Source organism: Salmo salar, chromosome 01 (genome assembly GCF_965601325.2).
Source record: "Salmo salar chromosome 01, fSalSal1, whole genome shotgun sequence".
Lineage (NCBI taxonomy): Eukaryota > Metazoa > Chordata > Actinopteri > Salmoniformes > Salmonidae > Salmo > Salmo salar.
Window position 1 is genome coordinate 29,037,803 of NC_138291.1, and position 24,313 is coordinate 29,062,115.

Consider the following 24,313-nt stretch of genomic DNA (forward strand, 5'->3'; position numbering starts at 1 on the left):
GAGGTTTTATTATTAATTTACCCTCAGTTCAGGGATGAAATGTTGTCAGTCGCCCCTTCGCTGCCATTGGCTGAGGAGTTTGCGTCAAAGCGTAGCTGGCGACATTTGCTTCTCAGCAAATCTCCCCGCGAGAGAGAGAGACAGACCCAGCTTCGAGTCCTCCAGACGTTCTCATTGGCCAGCCCTCTCTACAAATCCAACTCCAGCAACTTCCCCAGAACAGACTAACAAATCATAACCGCATGTATTTTACCATCATAAACGCTTTTGCACTATCCCATACATTGGTGCAAGTGTTGAAGATGAAAGTTGTGTCGGTATTTTTATTCGAATATATCCAAAGCGACAGTTACTTTTGATTGTTTACATTACAGGATTTCGAGAGAGCTATTTTATTCAAGGAAAGAACTGGACAAAGAACATTCTACTCCGGCCCACCATCGAGAGTAAGTTGCTATATATTATTATTATTTGTATTATTATTATTAGACTATTATTATAGCCTACCATTATATGTATAGGAGTCGTAATTGTTGTACAACAGAAGGATGTATTGGCTACCTATTAGCCTATACGCTATACAGACAACATCCCACAGCAGAAATATATATTAATAAAATAAAATTAACAACATAACAATACAATTCATTAAATAGTGTATTAGGCCCTATTAGGTCACTGTGTTTGGACAACAATGTATGGTCAATTAGCACCTTGCTTAACCTGGAGAAAGAGAGAAACGTCCTGACACATGTTAGTCGAATGATAGAACAAAACTCATTAGACCATTGAACACTCGGGTGTGTATTGAACTTCCATTTTAGCTTGAAGCCTACTGTAGGACACTGGAAAACAGTTTTATGACACCGTTTCTGTCCTAAATGTGACAATGAATTCTGTAGTTTTAAAACTCGGCGCTAGTTTGTAGCTACATTTAATTCAATCCAAATAAGGCTAATAATTTCAGCCGTAATTGTGTCTTCAACATAAATATTGTCTTGGGGTAATTTGAATAGCTAATGTTTTTTCAACACTTTCGATTACTTTCTTCAATCTGAATGCATTCCAGTGAATGTTCTCAGTTGGTGTGAAAATACATGCAGACAAAGGGCGATAATTGAGGAGGCGTGTAGTGAACCCTCTTTCCGCCTGTACAACACCTCCCTCCCCTACCGTCCTATATGGAACGGCCAGTCGTGACAAGGCACGCGGGAGGGTCCTGGCAATTCTCTGAAATATAGCCTAACATCTCAAACATTTTGCTATTTTTATTAGCGTATGAGCTGTTTGCTTTGGTTTATGCAAATTGCGCTTGACCTACAGCTTCAAAAACAAATGGCCCAGATTTGCTTCAAAAAATCGTTTTATTTGTTAGAGGGACAGGTGTGTTTGTCCGTAAAAAAAAAAAAAGTCTTACATATAAAATAATCCAATTCCCATTCTAAAATTGAATATTTTCTAACACTTTAATATCGATTGAGTAGCCTAAAAAACACTATCTGGAAATGTGATAGTCAAGTTATAGACCTGATGTTTCTCTAAAAATATAGCCTATAGGCTATTATTTAGCATAGTCCTGTATATTGATATGTTTCCATTAGGCTATCCATATGTCTAACTACAACGAAAAACGTCTTATGAGTTTATGGATATTAAATGAAAGAGAAGAACCTGTGTTATTTTCTTCAGCCTACAAAAGTATTATTATTATGACTGAATGCAGTGCAGAGTTGAGGATAGCGTCCTGTAATTAGGCTGCGCGTGCCACCCGGATTATCTCGTTAATTCATCAACATAAACATTTATCATAATTAATTCTTGGACAGGGTAATTATTATTGAGCGGGTGTGCAACTGGTAGACGAAGTCTGTTTTAAGTGTGACAGATTGAGTGGAGGAAAAAAAACCGTTGGATGGATATTAAAAAATGCCACTCCGGTCGAATAATCAAGAGACACAGGGGAGGGAGAGGAGGGGGGGGGGGGGGGGGGGGTACCATAAATGTTATTTAAACCAGTTCTCCAGGTTGAAATATTCCAATAGTATAAAATTGTTCAATCTTTATGAAGATACTCCTGGAAATTTGTTGTTAACCTCTCTTTAAATAAGACATATTTAAAGTAATTGTTTTTCCACAACCATGGCGCTTGCAACGCCAGGGTTGGGGATTCAATTTCTGCGGGGGACCAGAACGAAAAAAGTATGAAAATGAATGCACTCACTACTGTAAGACTCTCTGGATAAGAGCGTCTGCCAAATTACTAAAATGTAAATGTCCATGCTCTATAATCTACCTAAAATAAGAGAGTGCATAGCCTACTATCAAATACATTCAAGTTCGTCCTATGCTGTGTCATTAGTCAGTTCAACAACTGAATATTTCCGCGAGTAATATAATTTTTCGATTGATTCATAACCAATGTCAATAAATCATTAATGAAGCATGTATTTACCAATAAATTACATTATTTAGGCCAATTATAAGGAACTAGGCCTATATACTCCAGGCCCTTCATGAATCATCTACATTGTCTAAATAGTTTACTTTATAGCAGTTTGATTGGCAGGGCTGATGTTTCCTACAGCCCAAGGCTGAGGGTTTTTTAATGGGTTTTAACACCTTAAATTAGTCAAGAGGCGTTTTGACAGTGGGAGATAGGGGGAGGGAGTTAGCCTATAACTGCTAATAGGGTTGGTTGCCTGTTTGGTTAACTCAAGTCCCCTAAGCGTGGGCCTCGTTATTAAAACATTTCGATTGCCTTCTGAACGTAATTCAACCTTGTAAATCTAATTACAGCAAGCAATTAATTAGGATGGAAATTGAGAAGAACCTATTGGGCACAGTCGAGTTCTCTACTAGTTTTAAATTGTTAGCTGAAGTAGCCTTCTTTTTTTTACATTTGAATGGCATCCTATTCACGTTTACAGCGATTACTGGTGCGGACAAAACCAAGAGGCAGGGTGAAAAGCTTGGCCTAGTGAAATGGCTACAGTACAAAATGGGCCCGATAAGTTGACTGCATTGTTAGCTACTTTTCGCCAAAGGGGTTTTTGTTATCAGTCTCATTTATCGGGCCTACAGTGTCTTTGTCTCGGCAAATGGCCCCCAATCAATTGCCTTATATTTGAGACAATTAGCTGGGCTCTATGTAAATGATGATCCTTGCTGCGTCCCAATGTGTGTGCATTTGAGCGACTGTGTTTTGTTCTTTGAGAGTACTTGTTGCAATTAAGGATGTTGCTTTTTTGGCCTGGGGGGGGGGGGGGGGGGGGGGGGGAGGGAGGGACGTTTGTCAAGATGAGCCACGCTCTCTTGAAGAGGACAGCTGGGGCTCTGGGACTGTTTTAAGAGCACACTGCGGTTGGATAGGGTTTATTGCCAACTAATCACAGCGCTGAGTCCATCAAATGCTATTTAAACTGGATGCAACTTGCTTTGCTCAATTTCTTCTCTTTTTATGATTTTTGGAATAGGCATTCAGCGGCAAAGTCGAGACCTCGAGAAAAAGAACCAATAAACAACCAAGGACATCTACGGGCCTTACCCAGTTTTCAACATTTTCTCCAACTTTACCCCCCAGTCCAACATTAGCATGATGTCGTATCTCAAGCAACCACCTTACACAGTCAATGGACTGAGCTTAACGACCTCCGGAATGGACCTTCTGCATCCATCCGTGGGCTACCCAGGTAAGTTCCAGCACTTTTTACGCTTGTGCATGGATGCTTTAATAATTTATGTCAACTCTTCATTTGATTAGATTTTCCAATTAGGGTCAAATCACGTAAAGCCATCGTGGATATAATGCGTCTGGTTACTGATATATATCTAAAACATGCTTTTTAACACCAAGGGATTAATGTTAATAATGCATTATCATAATGCTGAAATGAGGCAAGACATCAACTAAATTTTGCATTCTGTTGTACTGACTTGAAAATTCTTATTTCACTAAATGTTTGTAAAATGTCCTTGGTCCTGAATTCGTCTTAGCCCTGCATAGCAAATACATGTTAAACAATGTTGTTATAAGTTACACTTAAAAGTGAATACATTCACAGTTGTGTCTCAATATCCCTACTTTATATTCTGATAATCTTATGTGGGTAGAATTAACATTTTTAGTTATGTGCATATGTTTATTTTTAACAGCGACGCCCCGCAAGCAGAGACGAGAAAGGACGACTTTCACACGCGCCCAACTTGACGTTTTAGAGGCACTGTTCGGCAAAACTCGATATCCTGATATATTCATGCGCGAGGAGGTAGCACTGAAAATCAATCTGCCAGAGTCTCGTGTACAGGTGAGTGTTGACACAGGCACAAATACTCCCTATCGCTGAATAATACATATCCGCTGTTTATGGCAACTCAAACGAGAAGAGACAGATGGCCATAACAGTAATTGGCATGGCATTCATAAAGAGAAGCTTTCAAAAACGAAATAGACTACTACTCAGACTACGTTTACTGTGTCAAGCAGTGCTTTTCAACATCAGTATAATAACACATCTCCAAAGTGTATGATCAACACAACACACATTTTCAAAATGATCTGGTTCACACGTAAAAGCCTATTTGCGTCACATTTTGGAAATGTGACGCAAATAGGCATTTACGTGTGAACCTTTCCTTACCGTTTTGGTGATTAATTGTGTTTGCTATTTTGTGTTTATTTTAGGTTTGGTTTAAGAACCGAAGGGCAAAGTGTCGCCAGCAACAACAGCAGCAGCAGAACGGGGGGCAGAACAAAGTGCGACCAGCCAAAAAGAAGAGTTCTCCAGCCAGAGAAGCGAGCTCTGAGAGCGGGGCGAGTGGCCAGTTCACACCGCCCTCAAGTACTACTTCAGTCCCTTCCATATCTACCAGCACCGCACCGGTATCTATTTGGAGTCCAGCTTCCATCTCTCCACTGGCTGACCCTCTTTCTACATCCTCCTCCTGCATGCAAAGATCCTACCCAATGACCTACACACAGGCCTCGGGATACAGCCAAGGCTATGCCGGATCAACGTCATACTTCGGCGGAATGGACTGCGGTTCTTACCTTACACCCATGCACCACCAGTTGTCTGGCCCCGGGACGACACTCAGTCCTATGAGCACCAACGCCGTCACAAGCCATCTGAACCAGTCCCCTGCATCCCTCTCCACTCAGGGCTACGGAGCCTCGGGGCTAGGCTTCAACTCCACGGCAGACTGCTTGGATTATAAAGACCAAGCGGCATCCTGGAAGCTGAACTTCAATGCCGATTGCTTGGATTATAAAGATCAGACTTCATCGTGGAAATTCCAAGTCCTGTGAAAAGAACAATATGGCTATGTAAACTATTCAAACGAAGATAATGATGATAAATCAAACATATAGCCCTGCCATCCTTCAATAAGATATATCCGTAAAAGACTGATTATTCGTGTCGCCGGTAAGGAACTTCGAGAGAGAAAGAGAGAGGGGGGGCGACTCTCGGTAGCGGCTCGTGTTGTTGGCATGAAGTTTGGCCCTGTCCAGCAGAGGAGAAGTTATAATTTATTTTAGCACTGGCAAAGATATTTTATTTTCATTAACCTCACAGGTTGAAGCCATCTCATCTGTCTGTCAGTGTGTACCTCTATGCTAACAGTACAGCACCTGTTGGTTAATTGAAGGAAAACTTGGAGTCGACTCGTAGTAACTTATGGTACATCACAGCCACGAACAAATCCTTACCCAAGAACAACATTGCTAGAGGAGCCAATCTTTTGGTTAAGTGCTTGGGATGGACAGGCTTCATTTAAGCCTCTTACAACTTGCCGACCTATTGGCGGAGGAACACTTTGACCAGGAATGTTGTGTGGACTGCGCTCCCCCAAGGCGACACGGATTGACTACTTTATTTAAGAAAAAGTGTTTATAAGGAATCAAAATGTAGTTTCTAAGAGACAATCAGTGTGTGTCTTATATAAATGGTACATATGTGTTTGTTTTTTAAATCTGTGCTAGCCTTCGAAACTGTGATCTGTTGTATTGTATGCAATTTGTGAGCTCCCTCGCATCAGCGATGACTCTCTGCTGTGATTTTAATAGATTTGTAACTTTTTGAACAACAAGAAAAGAATGGATAATGGTTAAATAATGATTATTGCAAGAGACAACCTGACTGTCCAAACACAGGGTAGAACATCTGAGGGGATACTGGAAAAGAAACTCGATTGCTGAGACCTCTCTGGACAGCCTAGCGCGTCCCTATCCATTGATCACTCACGTTGATTGTGGATCCCTAACATGGCTCCAAAAATGGTGTGACCCCACCGCTGAACAGACATAAATAAAGGTCCTGAGATCAGACCCCCACATTTATCAATGAACTAAATATGGATTCACTATTGACTGTGTGTGTGTGTGTGTGTGTGTGTGTGTGTTGATACATATTTATGTATTTTACAACGTCATCCGTGGACAAAAGATATGGATTAAACGCTGTGGAAGTAGGTTTATATGTATGTTCCCTCACCTTGAATCGAACAAATAAATATTCATAGGAAGAGCCATAATACTATTTATTGGATGAATTGACAGAGAATGCACATTGGAAATGTTTATTGCAAAATACTGATTTAACTTCAGCCTTTCAAGCAAAAAGTCAAGCAAAATCTTGGTAGCCAAGATATATTGCAGGAGGCCTATGCCATGATATTATTTCACCCCAGATTACGATATTTTCTAAACGAAATTAATGAACGAATTGAATTGAGGTGTGTTAATTAGGTCTGTAATTACTATTTTAGTAAGCAATCATTAGCCACACTTGGCCGTTCAATATCCTCCAATCCGCCTCAAACGGTCAACACGCAGCCTACTGTCTACATTGACCATTATAATAATAAATAAAACATTTTGCTGGTGTTTCAGTCATACATTGGATAAATAATACCAGAGTAGGTCTATTTCAAATCATACAATAGTTGTTGCTCTTTTCTTTGTCAAGCCCACAGACACAAAACATGGATTTGACTCTTCCACGTTAAAACCATGCATGGATTTGACTCTTCCACGTTAAAACCAACACAAATAGGCTACGATGACAGTGAACAGCCCTGCTATACAAAATAAGAGTTTAGGGCCTATGTATTTCTGCAACAGCCAGGGTATAGCACATGTTTTATATGTTGCTTTTTCTTAGTTTCCGGTACCTCATTTCACATAGTCTCAGCGACAGGAATGTGCTTCTTGGGAAAGTAGTGTTAATCCTGGCCTCAAAGAGAAACTAATCCCAATATTTTACTAGCGGGGTTTCTTTAGGGCACAGTCATTCAAGGACCGCCGCATGCTTCTGCCCAACCCTGCATTCTAAAAGCTGGCCTACCGTACCAGGTCGTTTACAGCAGCCTCTCTACAAACACACTTTGACTGAGTTTTCGTTCAACTCATGGATTGACTCGATCTCTACAAAAATAATGAGGTTATAGCAACGATTCATGCCACTTAGTAATAATATGGATGTATTTTAAGAACCTCTAATTGCAGATCGCTAAACTGAAGCTGCCCGTATTCTGCAAACTTTTTCCGAAATCAATTAAAAGGCAACAAAAGATGTCTGATTAGTTAAGTTAATCAAATATAATGAAACGCAGCTCTCTGGAAAGTTCCACTACGACTCGTCATTGCACAAAGTTTCAAGCTTGCCTTGATAGTAAAACTTTTTTTTTAATAATCTGATTTAGGGGGTGCACGGTTTGAGAACAATTGGCAGCCCGGAGTCCTCTGGAGCTGAAAGGAGAACTTCTACAAAACTAAATCTGGCGAAGGCAAAGCAAGTGGGCGGGGAAAGGGTTTTACCGTCGGCTCAGGGTTATTTTTGAAAGTCTTACTCTGAGCATTTAACGTTATTGTGAGTTGACTGAGGCAAAGTCAGACAGGCAATCGAATCTGTAATTACTCCATGCCTATGCAGTAATTGTTAGAAGTCGAACATTCAATTAGCATCCTTGACATTGCCAATAATCTCTCTTTCATTCGAGTCCTCAGTAAAGGAAACACACTAATTAAAAACCGGGTTTGAAATAATTGAACCATTAAAAAGAGGGCTAAAGATTTGGATTTCATTCTTTTTATTCCATTTTATCCCTTAGTTCAGAAAAAGTGGTGACTGAACCGTGTGTGCGTGTGTGTGTGCGCGCGCGCGTGTTTGTGTATGCGTGTTGGTGTTCGTGTGTGTAATGTAAATCATCATTATTATCAGCTAAAATAGATGGTTAGTTTAGATGTAAGTGAAAGTTCAGTTGTATCAACCTAAAGGTCTAGTTGAGTGCAAGAAGCCTAGTAATTGTAAAAAAAATTATAATAAAAAATAGCAACAAAAAAACGTATATGTAACAATAAACAATGAAACAATAATCATTCTAATGTAAACAATAGATGCAGTTGTCTGTGGCATGCATGTTAAAGAGACTGCGTCTCCTCGTGCAGTGTCAACAACAACTGGCCTCTGCCCTCCAGACTGTACAATGTGTTTCCATGTTTGAAATTGAAGGTCACTTGTAGAAAGATTTTTATAACAACGGACAACTTTCGGTCGGTTATAAGCATTTGGTTTGACCATAAATGATCAGTGTTCATAAGGGGAAATCCCAAATATAAGCGCACGTAATTTCGATATGTGTGTAAAGTGTGGAATTAATTTTAGGCGCGGGAAATAATGATTCGGATTGGGCCCTAGCGCACAGAGCCTGGTTCCGCTCTAGGTTTCGTCACTGTTTGCTCTTTAGGGTTTTAGCCAGTGTTTCTGTATAATCACTTTGTGACAACTGCTGATGTAAAAATGGCTTTATAAATACATTTGATTGATTCACAGCACATAAGCTATTCATGAGAGATTATAATGGAAATATAACAAAAATCAACTAACTCATACAATGCAATAAAAATCCTTTGTAATTAGGGTTAAGTAACAACATGTATACTATCTATGAATGCTCATACTCAACAAATATTATTTTAGAGGTCAAATAGGCTGCTAAATAACTGTAAGACCAGGCTGGGCTGTAGCTGGGCTGTAGCTGGGCTGTGGTTGGGCTGGGCTGTAGCTGGCTGGTCAGACAGTGTAGTACAGTAAGGTTGACATATTCAGTTGAGGAGCAACTCTAAGCAGGGAAACGTTACGCACAACTTTACGCACATGCACAACATGGTGATAACTGATGATAACAATACAAATAATAGACCCAATGAGAATAATAATAATAATGCTAAAAATAATACAAATGAATTATACTAAGAAGAGAAAATCACAACCATCACCATCATCTAAAGCTTTTTCAGCCAACTGTCCCCTTTTCTTTTTATGTCAGATGGTCCAACACCATCCGTAGACAATTGCTTTCATTTTTGGTGCAATTCTCATTTCTGGATTAGGTTTAAAATACAGGATTCAATCTTGCTATGTCACATGCTTGTGCAGAACACCCATTGCATTTGTAGACCTATCATTAAAATAAATTAGCCACTAACTATCCATGTGTTCCTCCATCTGAAGGATGTGATTTATTTGCCTTCCTAATGTGTTTAATCTATCGAGATCTAAGGAAGACGCAGGATAAATCATTCACCTAAACAATGCACTAATAATCAGGTCTTGTTGATAAGTGCAGTGACATTCTGAGACACACAACAGGCTCACTGAGGGTTATAACTTTTGAATGTGATATTTTACGCGTGCACAAGTGACGGTGAGATTAGATGCCAGGTGCGCATACCCCGTATTGAAGACCCCATTCCTACAGTCAGACTCGGAGTTTTAATCAAAAGCAAGCCGCACTGAAGAGCATATGGGACAGGCAGACGCTGCATTAATCCCTCCGATCTTTTGTTAACATCACAACAATAGCCTGCACTTAGCCTACAGCACTCCTGGTCCTGCCAGCCATGCACTGCATCACCATAACCACCGTCGGGAAGGCCCACTCCAAGTACTCACTGGAGACGCCCGGATGCAACCTGCGCAAGACGCGTGAGTGGCCCGCGTGAAGTTGGGAAAATGTTTACAAGCCCTAAAACGCATTCCCAGATTATTACCTCAGAGTAAGTGAACATGATCTCTGATTACAGGCTACGAGGCCATCGACTGACGCTTCAACAAAGAACCAGGTGATGAGCACCTTCTTCTAGACAGGATGAACTATTATTGAACATTCATTCATAAAATAAATAAAAACGGCAATATCCAAATGTAAATGTGTATTATTAATATAATTAATGATAGCATACTATGTATAGGGCTATTGGTAGTTTATTAGAAGTCAAGTCAACCGTTATCGGTTGATAACGATTTAGGAATGAGGACCACGATAATGAGTTTACATTTATGACAACCGCGTCCACTATTGTGCTGACAATGACAATTATTGCTATATTCTTTTGGTTGAACTTTTTCATATATCAGACGATATACCGTTTAGGAAGGACATTATATTTCAGACAGATTTATTTAGGCAAGAATATGGTCTGGAAAGTGGGAGTAGGCTAATGTGTGCATCTTGAGAAAACATACCCTGTCCCTAATTCCAAAGGTTGGCAAGCAACAGCTTAAAATAACCATCCTGCAAAAATAGTATGCAAAAGCCTTTCTCATTATCAGTTCGAAAAGCTTCAATTTGTTCCCCTTTTCTTTTGTCCTTTCCTGCAGTCTGGGTATGGATACAAATCCTCTATGGCTTGGAACATATATACTGTCGAGAAATACTGCATATAGGACTACATGTAAACAAAACACCCATCATTTACTTTGAGCAATGAAAAACTGGCACACTATCCGTATGCTACACATGCAAACCTCTCAAATTACCGATTTGGAGAAGAAAAAAATATATATAATTATAAGACACTCTCAACCAATCATGATGAGTTTTGTGCAGAATTCGACTTGAACCATCAATGAGACTTTTTGGCAAATGTTTAATGATCCAAGAAAAATTGAAAAAAAGATGAATGGTGTTAGGGAGAGTTGTTAGAGTCGTTGGTGTTAGAGTGAGTCGTTGGTGTTAGGGTGAGTCGTTGGTGTCAGGGAGAGTCGTTGGTGTTAGGGGTAGTTGTTGGTGTTAGGGAGAGTCGTTGGTGTTAGGGAGAGTCGTTGGTGTTAGGGCGAGTCGTTGGTGTTAGAGTGAGTCGTTGGTGTTAGAGTGAGTCGTTGGTGTTAGGGAGAGTCGTTGGTGTCAGGTAGAGTCGTTGGTGTTAGGGTGAGTCGTTGGTGTTAGAGTGAGTCGTTGGTGTTAGGGGGGGTCGTTGGTGTTAGGGAGAGTCGTTGGTGTTAGAGTAAGTCGTTGGTGTTAGGGTGAGTCGTTGGTGTTTGAGTGAGTCGTTGGTGTTAGAGTGAGTCGTTGGTGTTAGGGAGAGTCGTTGGTGTTAGGGAGAGTCGTTGGTGTTAGAATGAGTCGTTGGTGTTAGAGTGAGTCGTTGGTGTCAGGGAGAGTCGTTGGTGTTAGGGAGAGTCGTTGGTGTTAAAGTGAGTCGTTGGTGTTAGGGGGAGTCGTTGGTGTTAGAGTGAGTCGTTGGTGTTAGGAAGAGTCGTTGGTGTTAGGGAGAGTCGTTGGTGTTAGGGGGAGTCGTTGGTGTTAGAGTGAGTCGTTGGTGTTAGTACAATAATAATAATAATATCAAACATTAATTCAGCACTATCCCTCTTATCCAGGCTCAGCAAACACAGCCCTATATTTTCTGCATTACTTATTTAAGTTTGTAACATCATCAATGAATTTGATAATCTTGCCAAAGATTAAATTAAAAGGGTTTTGTACCCATAATAACAGATTTAGATGTTTTAAAATGAAATCTAACGGGATTGGAGTAAGCCACTAAAAAGCATGTGATTTTAATTTGTCCGACTGCTCACACAAATCCGTGGATTTACAGAGATCTGAAACTGATAATAGTACAGCAGGACTAGTTGGAGGTCTGATAAAGCAGAAGACCACACATTCTTTCCACATAGGCCTACTGTAACATATTGCTCATACCTGGTTATAAGCGACAATTAATACTTTTTACTGAGCAAACCAAGGTTTTTGACTTATTTGCTTGACAACAGGCTTATTCCAACTTGTAACATGTATAAAAAAATGTGATATTCATTTGAACGATCAAAATAGTTTCAGAGATTAAGGATGCACACTAACACATATTCTATTGAGGTCCAAAAGTCAGATCAAAAAGTGAAAAATAATATTTGCTAGCTGTAGCTAATAATATCTATGTGCAAATCAATAACAAATGTTGTATTCCTCTCTGAACAGTTGCTGGGTTGCAGCACTATTTCACTAAATACTACATGGTTTGTTAAGTCATTAAAAACTGATAACATTTCTTCACAGCCTATTGTTGTCAGGGGCCAGTAAGTTTCTTACCCTGCTTGTCTTCTGTCCCCTCACAGAAGATAAATATGGAAGTTTATCGGGCCAATTGCTAGGGCCTTTTCAAGGCGGTGTTTGTCATTAGAACATGATGTAGCCTCGACCTACTTGTATGATAGGTGGGTTTGAAGGGGGGTAGCGTGATCCATTACATTAGGCAGAATCATATTTTGTTGGAAAACTCAACACCATAAGATGATTACAGGATCTCAGCATATGTTATAATAAAACCACATGTTATTATGTATATTGGTCAAGTTAATACCTAGTTAGTTAATGTCTACCTAGTTAGAACTAAACATGGAGTCCATGTAGGACCAGGGATTTAACAGCTCTTGGATTAAGAGAGCATTCCATGATAGGAAACATCTATCAACCCCCCTTTGACTAACAAACCATAAATAAAAAATCTCCTTAAGAGACAAATGGAAATACTTTTATGGTGGATTACATGTATCTAATGTCCTAGATGCAGCGGCTTGATGGGGACTAAAGTGCTCGAAATGAGGTGGAATGCGAAATGATAATCGCCTGATCAACAAATATTCCCAGAACTGACACCCCTAATGGTCGTTGGTGTGGCCACAAGCCATATAATAATATGATTTAACTGTAGACATCAGCTGTGTTTGGAAAGGTCATGCGAAATTCATATTATCCTCCACATATGTTCTCTAATCCTAGAAATCTATAGCCAAATTTGTGAACATTTTGAGTGAAACGTCACTTAGGCCTATATAAAAGTGTATAGGCCTACCTAAGCATCATCCATCAATCAACTCGACAGGGAAACTAGAGAAAAATGGTGATGCAGACTATATCCAACGCATGAAGGCTTTGATCTAAACAAACATAAGAAAACAGATTCATGATTTGATGCTGGATGACTCACCACTACACTCTCAACCAAAGCGTGTTCCAGTGAGTGAGGCACTTCTCTCTCCCACATGATCCCACTGAGACACCTCATTATGGCAATTAGGCAGGTGCACGCGATGAGGCCTCTGATAATTAAGGCTACACCTTTCTAACGAACTCTCGGCAGCTCTTAATCTCCAGCAAACAAGATACCCTTGTGTGAAAGTGTACAAGGAACCAGAAATTAATTAGCTGAAACCAACAGATTACAGTTGAGAGACCCCCCTAGATGGACAGTGGTTAGTAACAAGACTAGAAGTTGGGAATGGGATGAGGTCAATGAGAGCACCCCCGACAGACAGCACTACCGCTCCTTTTTATTTCATTTTTTTCCATTAAGTGTTATACATCAATGAACTGTTTCGAGTTGTCATCCAGACAGAGTCTAAGCCTTTTTGAAGTCATGGCGCACAACTATGCACCCAACGTGCTTTGAATATCTATTATGGGAAGCGAAAGCATAACTTTTTTCACTGAAATTCTAGAACACCAATACTTATCCACTTTTCCACTCAGATCAGAGCCTTTTCACTTATTCTTTGCTTCAAGATGAAAATCTCATATTCACTGAGAGGTTATTGTTATCAATGTGGGCACATGATAAGGGAAAGGAAAGGACTTGCTGTCCTCCAAGCCCCTCTCACTGTTATTCAACTCTGTTTCTTGTTCTGTAGGCCTACTTCATAAGACATCCACAAAGGCTCAGATTGCATCGAATTGTTAGGAGAAAAGGTGACTGAGCCCTCACTGGACCACCTCATTATCTTGATCAAAGGCAGGAGAAATCTGATCCCTCATTCAAGGTTGCATTGTGTTTTTCGTGGTGTAGGGGGTAAGTTACCCAAAGCACTGTTCCAAGGCCAGTTTCACTGTTTACTTCTCAATGGTTGAGAGAGAATTCATGGGTTGCACCTCTATCACTTGGTCGCAATTTTGGGCACTCTCCCCTCAATCTTAGCTAGCTAGGTAAAGTTGTACTGCATCTAAAGTCAATCTGGAGACATCACAATGATGACAAAAGCTTGTCCTACTAATTACTCCTTCTTTGCAACCTGGACTCAGGGGTAGACATTACATAGTAAATGTAAAATCGCAACACCAATTAGTATAATATGTTACGTTTCATATGGTATGTATTAATTTGCAGATGTCCATCATCCATTTTGTTTATGTTACGAATTTTGTACAATATATTACAAATTTGCTAAATGTATGATATGTATGAATTCCAATTTGTAGTGGCTAACATTAGCTAGGTGGCTAATGTGAGCTAGGCTAATGGCTAAGGGTTAGGAGTTAGGTTAACTTCACTAGGGTAGGGGGCAGCATTCGGAATTTTGGATGAAAAGCATGCCCAAAGTAAACTGCCTGCTACTCAGGGCCAGAAGCTAGGATATGCATATAATTGGTAGATTTGGATAGGAAACACTCTAAAGTTTCCAAAACAGTTAAAATAATGTCTGTGAGTATAACAGAACTGATATGGCAGGCGAAAACCTGAGGAAAATCCATCCAGGAAGTGCTATTATTTTGAAATGGCTGTTTTTCCATTGAAAGCGTATCCACCATACAAAGACTTATGACCCAGTTCACGATCCCTATGGCTTCCACTACATGTGGCCAGTCTTTAGGCATTGTTTTAGGCTTTTACTCTGAAAAATGAGGGATAAACACCACTTTCAATGAGAGGACAGTTGAAATTTCCAGACATGAGTCCTACGCGTGACCGGGAGTGTATAAACATCGTTTGACATGTTTCTATGAACTTTTATGGTACTTTTTTGATTTTTCATCTGCCTGCTGTGACCGCGCTTTGTTCCAATGGATTACTAAACAAAACGCACCAACAAAACTGAGGTTTTTGAATATAAAGAGGGACTTTATCAAACAAAACAAACATTTATTGGGTAACTGGGAGTCTTGTGAGTGTAACCATATGAAGATCATCAAAGGTAAGTGATTCATTTTATCACTATTTCTGACTTATGTTACTCCTCTACTTGGCTTGTTACTGTTTGTAATGATTTGTCTGCTGGGCGTTGTTCTCAGATAATCGCATGCCTTGCTTTCACCGTAAAGTCTTTTTGAAATCTGACATCGTGGTTGGATTGACAAGAAGTTAATCTTTAAACCGATGTATAACACTTGTATGTTTTCTGAATTTTTATAATGAGTGTTTCTGTTTTTGAATTTGTCACTCTGCAATTTCACTGGATGTTGGCCAGGTGGGACGGTAGCGTCCCACACCCCCTAGAGAGGTTAAAGGGATAGGGAAGGGTTAGTTACTATGCTAAGTAGTTGCAAAGTAGCTAAAAAGTAGTAAGTAGTTCCAAAGTTGCTAATTGGCTAAAATGCAAAAGTTGTCCTTGACCTTTAGGTTCATTCAGGCTAATTTGAGTGTCTCGGATTTACATTTACTATGTTACGTCTAGTCTATGAGACCAGGCTGCCTTTTGAAATATCCCGTGTTTCCAAGCCACAGTAATGCACTTTAGACAAAATCTTTATCAGCACCCATTGAGACTGCATTGAGTAGAATGCTCAGCTGTGCATTAGTCCTAAAACAAACGTTAAAAACATTATTGTGACGAAACGTGCAATCTATGAATAGGATCGGATTATTGAGGCTAGATCTAGAACAGTGCGTTTTGGCAACGAGGGCCTTGATCCCTCTCTACCACAGTGACTGGGGTAATCGGACATTTGACCCTCATGACTCACACCCTTCCCTTAAAGCTTCATGTACCACCATGTCCCTGTGGAGTATATGGGTACACAGCTGAGCACAACACATTTTTGTGAATATAAAAGATGTGAAATTTACAAAGTGCTTACTGTCATTTAGGCTAAGTAAAGGATATTAGTCACAATGTAACAAGTATAAGAGCAGTGGGTCAAATGAGAATGGAGGAAACACAGAGAGAGACCACTTCCATCAACATTTCCCTCACTTCAGACCCTGTCCCCACCTCCAGGACACCTTGACTAATTTCATTTTTTTATTTTACAGTGCAGGATCAGGAGAAGCTGCTCCAGCTGTCACAATACTGTCAGCTGTAACCCACGCAGGGCCAGGTCCAGCATGCTGCTGAGCTAAGGGAGAATTAGACAGAATGAGGAGAGCCCAGTCTGCGTGCCCTGCTCCACTCCGCTCTGCTCCCAATCATCTTACTGCTCTGCCCTCCTATTACCCTCCTTGGCCCATTCAACACTACTGCTGGAATCAGACCCCATGTCCTACTGGGCCTGCCCACACCACAGCAGACCATAACCAGTCACCAGCATAATGCTAGCAGAGGCTCAGCCAGGCTGCCTTTTATGGTAGGCTAAACCAGGCACAGATATTAATATAACTAACTGATGGAAGTCTTTTTGATAAAGGCACATAAAATGCATATACTAATGTGTTTATTACACAGAAACACAATAAATATGTAATAGATCAAATACAAATGTAATAAACATCCAAAAAGCCGAGTCCTATTCCACTTTACAACATTTAATAAATGATATGTGTTCCTCATCAGCACATCAAACTCCTGCCCTTTTTGGCTTTTGTTTTCTCAATTAGTTCTCCGTTCCAGCCGACTCTATTCCCACTGCATAAATACGCCAGTGTTTTGGCTTGGAAGTGGAGCCAACAAACATATTGACATGTCATGTATAGTATCTGTCTCATGTTCTCTGGGTCTATGAGCCAGTATGACAGGCCACTGAGCCCAGACAAGACAACAGGGCATCACTTACTGAAGGCCAAGCATTTAATATGGCTTAAGGGTACTGGTCTGATTCAAGTGAAATCTTACAAGAATAGTGAAATCTTACTTATAAGGCCTATTTGACAGTTTTCCAATGTCTTCCATCTACTTCTTCTAATCCCCCCATTCCCCTCCACCTGTTTGTCTCTGGTTTGCCTCCCTCTCTCGTGAGACCTTATGGGGTGGTAGCTGGGGCTGGGCTGGGTGAGGCGAGGGAGTCGTTGGGTATAGGGACAGATGCAGCCTCTTCCCTCCCCTCTCGCTATCTCCCCCCCCCCCCCCCCTCCCCCCTCCCCTCCCTCCCCTCCCCCCTCTCCCCTCCCCTACCCACCTGTTTGGGCCAAAAATTAGGGCCGAGCGGGCGCACATGTGCCATACCAGCGGCTTGGACTCCAGTTATTATCCCACCCCAGACAAAAGGGTATTTAGGCAGGCCGGGGGCAGCCTGCCTGCCCAGGGGGAACACAATGCCATGAGGCTGGCGGGCCTGTGGCCGCAGGCTCCTGAATCACGTGCCCGCTTGTGTGTGTGAGCGTCAGGGGGCATCTGTTATGTGTGTGTGTGTGTCACCCGAGGTATTATGCCATGGAGGGGGTGGGGGGGTGGGGCAGGAAGGGGGGGGGGGGGGGGCAGGAAGGGGGGGGGGAATAGGGGAAAGGGAGGGGACTGGGGGTGTTTAAAAACAATTGTATCCATTATGATTAAATGAGGTCTACAAAGAAATGCATTGTGGGCTCTAGCATTGCCCACTCATAACAGGTCAGTCTCCACTGCTGACATACACACGGCTGTCCATTATTGCTGTTTAATAGTGCAGTTATAGGGTATTGGGTTTTATTGTTGTATTTTCATTACTGATTGCTATCCATTATAGTATAGACTAGTAGGCAACTATCGTAATCCCTTTACTGATACAGCGTCAGTATGAGGTGCCATACATGCTGAAACATAACCAATGAATGAAGTTCAATAAATACAGTAGGCATTCTATACATTTGGGAACCCTCCCACAGTCCTCCAGCACCCCCTAGTTGAAACAGTTTTCAGTCCAATCCCCTCATTCTGTAGCCTGGGGTATTCAGCCCCTGATTCAAGATCTGCCTGAACTGGGCCTCTATAGCCTGCTGATGGCTGATCCCCAGAGGTTTTCACCAAAGGATGGAGTCTCTGTGTATGTCACGAGGTGAAAAAGTGAGAGGTTCTTAGGATCTAGGTTGAGCAGGCAGCGTGAAGTGGGCTAGAGGCAGACAACAGTGGACCAGTTTTAAACATTTATTTTTAAGGCAAGGCTTTCTCCATTAAACATTTCAAATGTAACCATCAATTCATTGAGTTATCCATACTTTGCCTCCACTTATCAGTTACTCCATTTCAATTATTTTACTTTGAAAACCCTGCTAATTGAAATCACAAATACAAAACCAACATGAAACAAAAAGGGGCACAGGAAGTGCAGCAAGCCTAGCAGGCAGGTGCCGTTTTCTCCATTATAACCTTCAACAGAAAATCCATTTCCTCTCACCAAGCATAGCTGCACAAAGGGTCCACCATGCCAGACATCATGAACACAAAAACAGGGGGGTTTAAATACAGGTAGGGAACATACAATTAACCAATGAGATTGCTTCCTGTAATAACAAGGTAATTAGTCACACCTGTACTTCAACCATGGGCTGCTGCTTCAGGGCAGTAGGGATAATGCCTTATTCACTCATAAGAAAAGATTGTTGTTTCACAGATGAATAAAACAGATGAATTGAAGTGCTTGTGTTGGTCTTTGATTTATTAACTCCTTGGTGAGTGGAGTGAACAATCTGCGACAGGTTATTGGGGTAGTTTCAGAAGCATCTAGGAGTCACTGAAGTCAAGTCCCTCCTGGTTGTGATGATGAGGATCCTAACCTCCAGGTCAACTGAAAAATGAAACAAAGTGTCAAACAACTAGTCAGATACGGCGTCCTGGAACATGCCAGTTATCAACAAGACCTTTGTACGTTGGGTGAGTAGAAGCAGTCACTGTAGCTGTCACCTTAGTATAAATTGTGGCGATGCCTTCCATTGTGTTGGCATAGAAACCTAAACATCCTTTGTCTGTCACGAATGTTGAATAAAATCTATATTTGAACTTACTCTGCCAATTGTCTGTGGGGCTGGTCCTTCAGTCGGTCGAAATTTGAGTCAAAATATCCACAGGAAAGTATTATTAAACAGACTTCAAAACGAGGGTCTGTGTGTGTGGCAATCAAGATTAGTTTGTTGCAGACCTAAGGCACGTGCACATGGTGGAAGTACATGCACGTGATGCATTCATACTAACCATCTTGCAGGTGTTGTTTACATGGTTTTGCTCATGTACCAGGTGATAGAAATTTCAACGGCAGTACCGGTGCACTAAAAAGTTGGGGTAAATAATACTTTCCTGTGGGTATGGTCTCAAATTTCGACCCACTGAAGGGCCAACCGCACCGACAGACCTTAGAGTAAGTTCACATCACATTTTATTCAACACTCTGGCTTGTAAGTAAACTACGTTTTTGCAGTGCATTGTTTCAGACTTTATACCAAGAATTGGTACCACAGTCTGATTAAACTGTCACCTTAACGTGAGTGTTTCTAATTTCAATTGCACTTTATATTTCCATTCTATCTGCCATAATATAATCCAAAGAATCCAGTACGGGATTTTTTTTTGTTGTTGGTATATTTGTGGATTATGAGTGGTTGTGATCCCTCGTATTCTGAGTTATGTTGGCTTGTTGATAATAATTCTGTTGATGACGTGTATGTGCCCAGTCTACATCCTCTCAGAGCGGGAGCGTGCATGTAGCTCTCATGTTATTGTCTATTGTGGCCGACCGACGACAGCCTGTCCTCTCTGACACAGTAATTCATGGCTTGTGCCGTACTGACCTACAACTACCCCTCTTGTTTGTCAGCAGTTGTTTGGCCTACTTTCATAAACAACAACACACCCATTTGTTTAGTTCTTCATTTCCATTAAAAAGGAAGAAACAGAGCGGCAAGTGGAGGGGCAGCTGAACGTTGGGGGTAAGGGAGGAGGAGTGATGGAGTTTAACAACAAGAACAATAGCGACAACAATGGCAACACCTAAAAGAGCTGACGAACAGTACTCACATGAATCGAGCAACAACAAAATGCAACTCTGATTAACGCTGCCTTAGTCCATTTTTAAGTATACTAATAGGCAGTGAATACTGAACAAAAGATAACAGCACAATGAAATAAAACGAACAAGCCCTCAACAAATGCTCCAGCATTGGTCCAGTATTTTCTTTGGAAGGAGCAGTTTTCATCAGAAACATAAATGATAATACATGCTACTAATCTGGATGGAAGAAGACCATAAAACCAAAAAGAAAAAACAATGTCATATAAATACATATTTTAACGCAATAGTTGTTCTTCATGACCTTATGGACCCCAACAGAAGTGTTTGCCACAGGTGACAGCAGGTCCTCAAACTGAATCAGCTGTTGAGTTTGCCCCCCCTCCACCCCCTCCTCAGTAAGGATGCTACAGTTTACTAATGAGTGTAGGCCATAGCTTTAAGAGTCCTTAATTAGTGGCACACTGACACAGCGCAGGCCCAGCGGGGGATGGGGGGGCACACTGGGGAGAAGGGAGCAGGAGGCGGAGAAGCGCTGGGGGGGGGGGGGGGGGGGGGGGGGGGTTAGGAGGCAGACGGAGTAAACAAGAAGCATACTGTTGCACCTCCCTTCCCTCTTTTATACCTGAACATCATCAAATCTATCTAGTGCACCCCCAAAACGCAACCAAATAGGAGTCCATAAATTCATTCACTTTATCTCTGTCGAATATTTTTTCAATGACATGGGGAACTCTTTCAAACTGAGTTGATTATCCTATAAACACAGTGTGCCATTGATATCTTGTCAAGGTTAGGACATTGACCCTGCCCACCCAGACCGAATGAAACACTAAGTGTGACAAACAAGCGAGACATCATGTTTGACTTGAATTATCAGCAGCCCCATAGGGGGGCAGAGGGACCGGTCCCCAGAGAGAGACGTGTGTGTGTGGAATATTAACAGGGGATCACCAGTGACCAGTAGGTCAGGGGATTGGGCAGAGCAGTGCTGGGGAGTTGGGGACATTCCTTTAGCAGGTCTTTAATGTGATCTGGCTGGACATGCTCCCAAGCAGGTGATCTGGGGACAGCCAGGCACACTTCTAGCACACAACCAGCACAACCCTGGCGAGTGTGTGTTTGTCTTGTAGGGGGTGTGGGGTTGGGGGTCCCAGATGGGTTAATGGGAAGTTTAGCATCAGGATTACAATGCAACAGTGCCGGCTTCAGATTGAGTAACGATTACCCCAAGCGCACACTGTCTAAACCCCCCTCCTCCTCCTCTACTGCCCACTTACAACACCTGGGGATGGGTGTGGCCAGGCCACCGGTCACTGAAAGTCCAGGCACACGGCCAGTCAACCGCTCATCCTCTACAACAGGAAAAACACCACCTGGATCTCCCCATCACATCCCTCCATCAGGGCCACTCAGGGCTGGTGGACTGATCTGTTTGTGAAATGTGCATTCTGCCTCTGCCTGCCTGCCCTCCCCACGGCGCCAGGCCCCAGCTAGCCTGCCAGGCAGGCAGGGAGAGAGAAGGAAATTGAACTGTTAAGAGCAGGGACGACAGCTCCACTAATTAAATTCCCCAGGTTAATCCCTGCCGATCCCCTCATCACACTCTCCAGCCAGTCCCTGCAAGGAGAGAGAGAGAGAGGGAGGGATAGAAGGAGAGGGGGAGGGAGAACAAACAATAAACGTGATAATTTAACAGCTACAATGGTCGCAAACAAGAGAAAACAAAAGGAGGGTAAAAAAGCTAAGTGAAATAATGAAACGATAGATGGCAGGATGGGTGGGCTTGGAGTAGCCCTACTGTATTGCGCGCATGTTTCATGAAACGCATCTTTATAAACAAGCACTTAAACGAAACACGTCAAACAGAACACAGAGACAAACACCTGCCACTATTGACATATGATAATATGACCAAGCTGTTAACATGCTAAAACATCCTGAACAATAGCCTTTAGCCCTCATGGCCTCTTCTGTACTGAGATGTAGAGCTACTGTATACATGCAATACAGACAGAATTCAAAGGATGTCCTCTATACGTCCAAACAAAGATACTCTCTCAGCTCAGTTAATAATTCATTTTACCAACCACTGCCTTCTGTCCAACTCATTTTATTATATATTATAGCTACAGTTGAAGTCGGAAGTTTACATACACTTAGGTTGGAGTCATTAAAACTCATTTTTCAACCACTCCACAAATGTATTGTTAACAAACTATAGTTTTGGAAAGTCAGTTAGGACATCTACTTTGTGCATGACACAAGTCATTTTTCCAACAATTGTTTACAGACAGATTATTTCACTTATAATTCACTGTATCACAATTCCAGTGGGTCAGAAGTTTACATACACTAAGTTGACTGTGCCTTTAAACAGCTTGGAAAATTCCAGAAAATGATGTCATGGCTTTAGAAGCTTCTGATAGGCTAATTGACATCATTTGAGTCAATTGGAGGTGTACCTGTGGATGTATTTCAAGGCCAACCTTCAAACTCAGTGTCTCTTTGCTTGACATCATGGGAAAATCAAAATAAATCAGCCAAGACCTCAGAAAAAAAATTGTAGACTGGTTCATCCTTGGGAGCAATTTCCAAATGATTGAAGGTACCATGTTTATCTGTACAAACAATTGTACGCAAGTATAAATACCATGGGACCATGCAGCCGCCATACCGCTCAGGAAGGAGACGCGTTCTGTCTCCTAGAGATGAATGTACTTTGGTGCGAAAAGTGCAAATCAATCCCAGAACAAGAGCAAAGGACCTTGTGAAGATGCTGGAGGAAACAGGTACAAAAGTATCTATATCCACAGTAAAACGAGTCCTATATCAACATAACCTGAAAGGCCGCTCAGCAAGGAAGAAGCCACTGCTCCAAAACCACCATAAAAAAGCCAGACTATGGTTTGCAACTGCACATGGGGACAAAGATCGTACTTTTTGGAGGAATGTCCTCTCGTCTGATGAAACAAAAATAATGTTTGGCCATAATGGAGGAAAAATGGGGAGGCTTGCAAGCCAAAGAACACCATCCCAATTATGAAGCACAAGAGGGTGGCAGCATCATGTTGTGGGGGTGCTTTTCTTCAGGAGGGACTGGTGCACTCCACAAAATAGATGGCATCATGAGGTAGAAAATTATGTGGATATATTGAAGTAACATCTCAAGACATCAGTCAGGAAGTTAAAGCTTGGTCGCAAATGGGTCTTCCAAATAGACAATGACCCCAAGCATACTTCCAAAGTTGTGGCAAAATGGCTTAAGGACAACAAGGTCAAGGTATTGGAGTGGCCATCACGTAGCCCTGACCTCAATCCTATATAAACTTTGTGGGCAGAACTGAAAAGGTGTGTGTGAGCCAGGAGGCCTACAAACCTGACTCAGTTACACCAGCTCTGTTAGGAGGAATGGGCCAAAATTCACCCAATTTATTGTGGGAAGCTTGTGGAAGACTACCCGAAACGTTTGACCCAAGTTAAACAATTTAAAGGCAATGCTACCAAATACTAATTGAGTGTATGTAAACTTCTGACCCACTAGGAATGTGATGAAAGAAATTAAAGCTGAAATAAATAATTCTCTCTACTATTATTCTGACATTTACATTCTTAAAATAAAGTTGTGATCCCAACTGACCTAAGACAGGGAATTTCTACTCTGATTAAATGTCAGGAATTGTGAAAAACTGAGTTTAAATGTATTTGGCTAAGGTGTATGTAAACTTCTGACTTCAACTGTATGTTGAATAACTTTCCTATTAATCAGTGCATTGCTAGTCTTAACCTGCCATGTGTATCTGCCCTCTGGCCTGGTCCCGGCCAGGGGTGTGAAGTCCTGCGCCTCGCCCACTGAGATGGGCCTTGGCCCTGTTATTCTCCCAGCATTCATTGCTCACAAGTGGCCCTACGTCTGACCCTGTGGCTCCAAACACAGAGGGAAATAGACATTCTGAGGGTGTTTTTGATGACCTCAACTCCAATAAGAGGCGTAACATTAGCCTCTGTCTATAATATGCTGCCAACCAAGATGTTGGAGGCTCACACAAATCTTGTTGTTTTTTTTAGCATTAGGGCTGGTAGGTGACATCCCTCTAACCCTACACTGAATGTTGTGGCTGTCATTTAA

The 24,313-nt window shown here is 41.6% G+C and overlaps 1 protein-coding gene across 1 annotated transcript; it reads left to right on the forward strand.

The window, feature by feature from the left end:
- Window positions 1–113: 113 nt before the first annotated feature.
- On the forward strand, window positions 114–6,350 carry LOC106593878 (homeobox protein OTX2). Its single transcript, XM_014185285.3, has 4 exons — window positions 114–446; window positions 3,474–3,689; window positions 4,153–4,304; window positions 4,682–6,350. Exons 2-4 carry the CDS (start codon window positions 3,593–3,595, stop codon window positions 5,303–5,305), a joined length of 873 nt encoding a protein of 290 aa, XP_014040760.1. The 5' UTR covers window positions 114–446; window positions 3,474–3,592; the 3' UTR covers window positions 5,306–6,350.
- The last annotated feature ends 17,963 nt before the right edge of the window (window positions 6,351–24,313 follow it).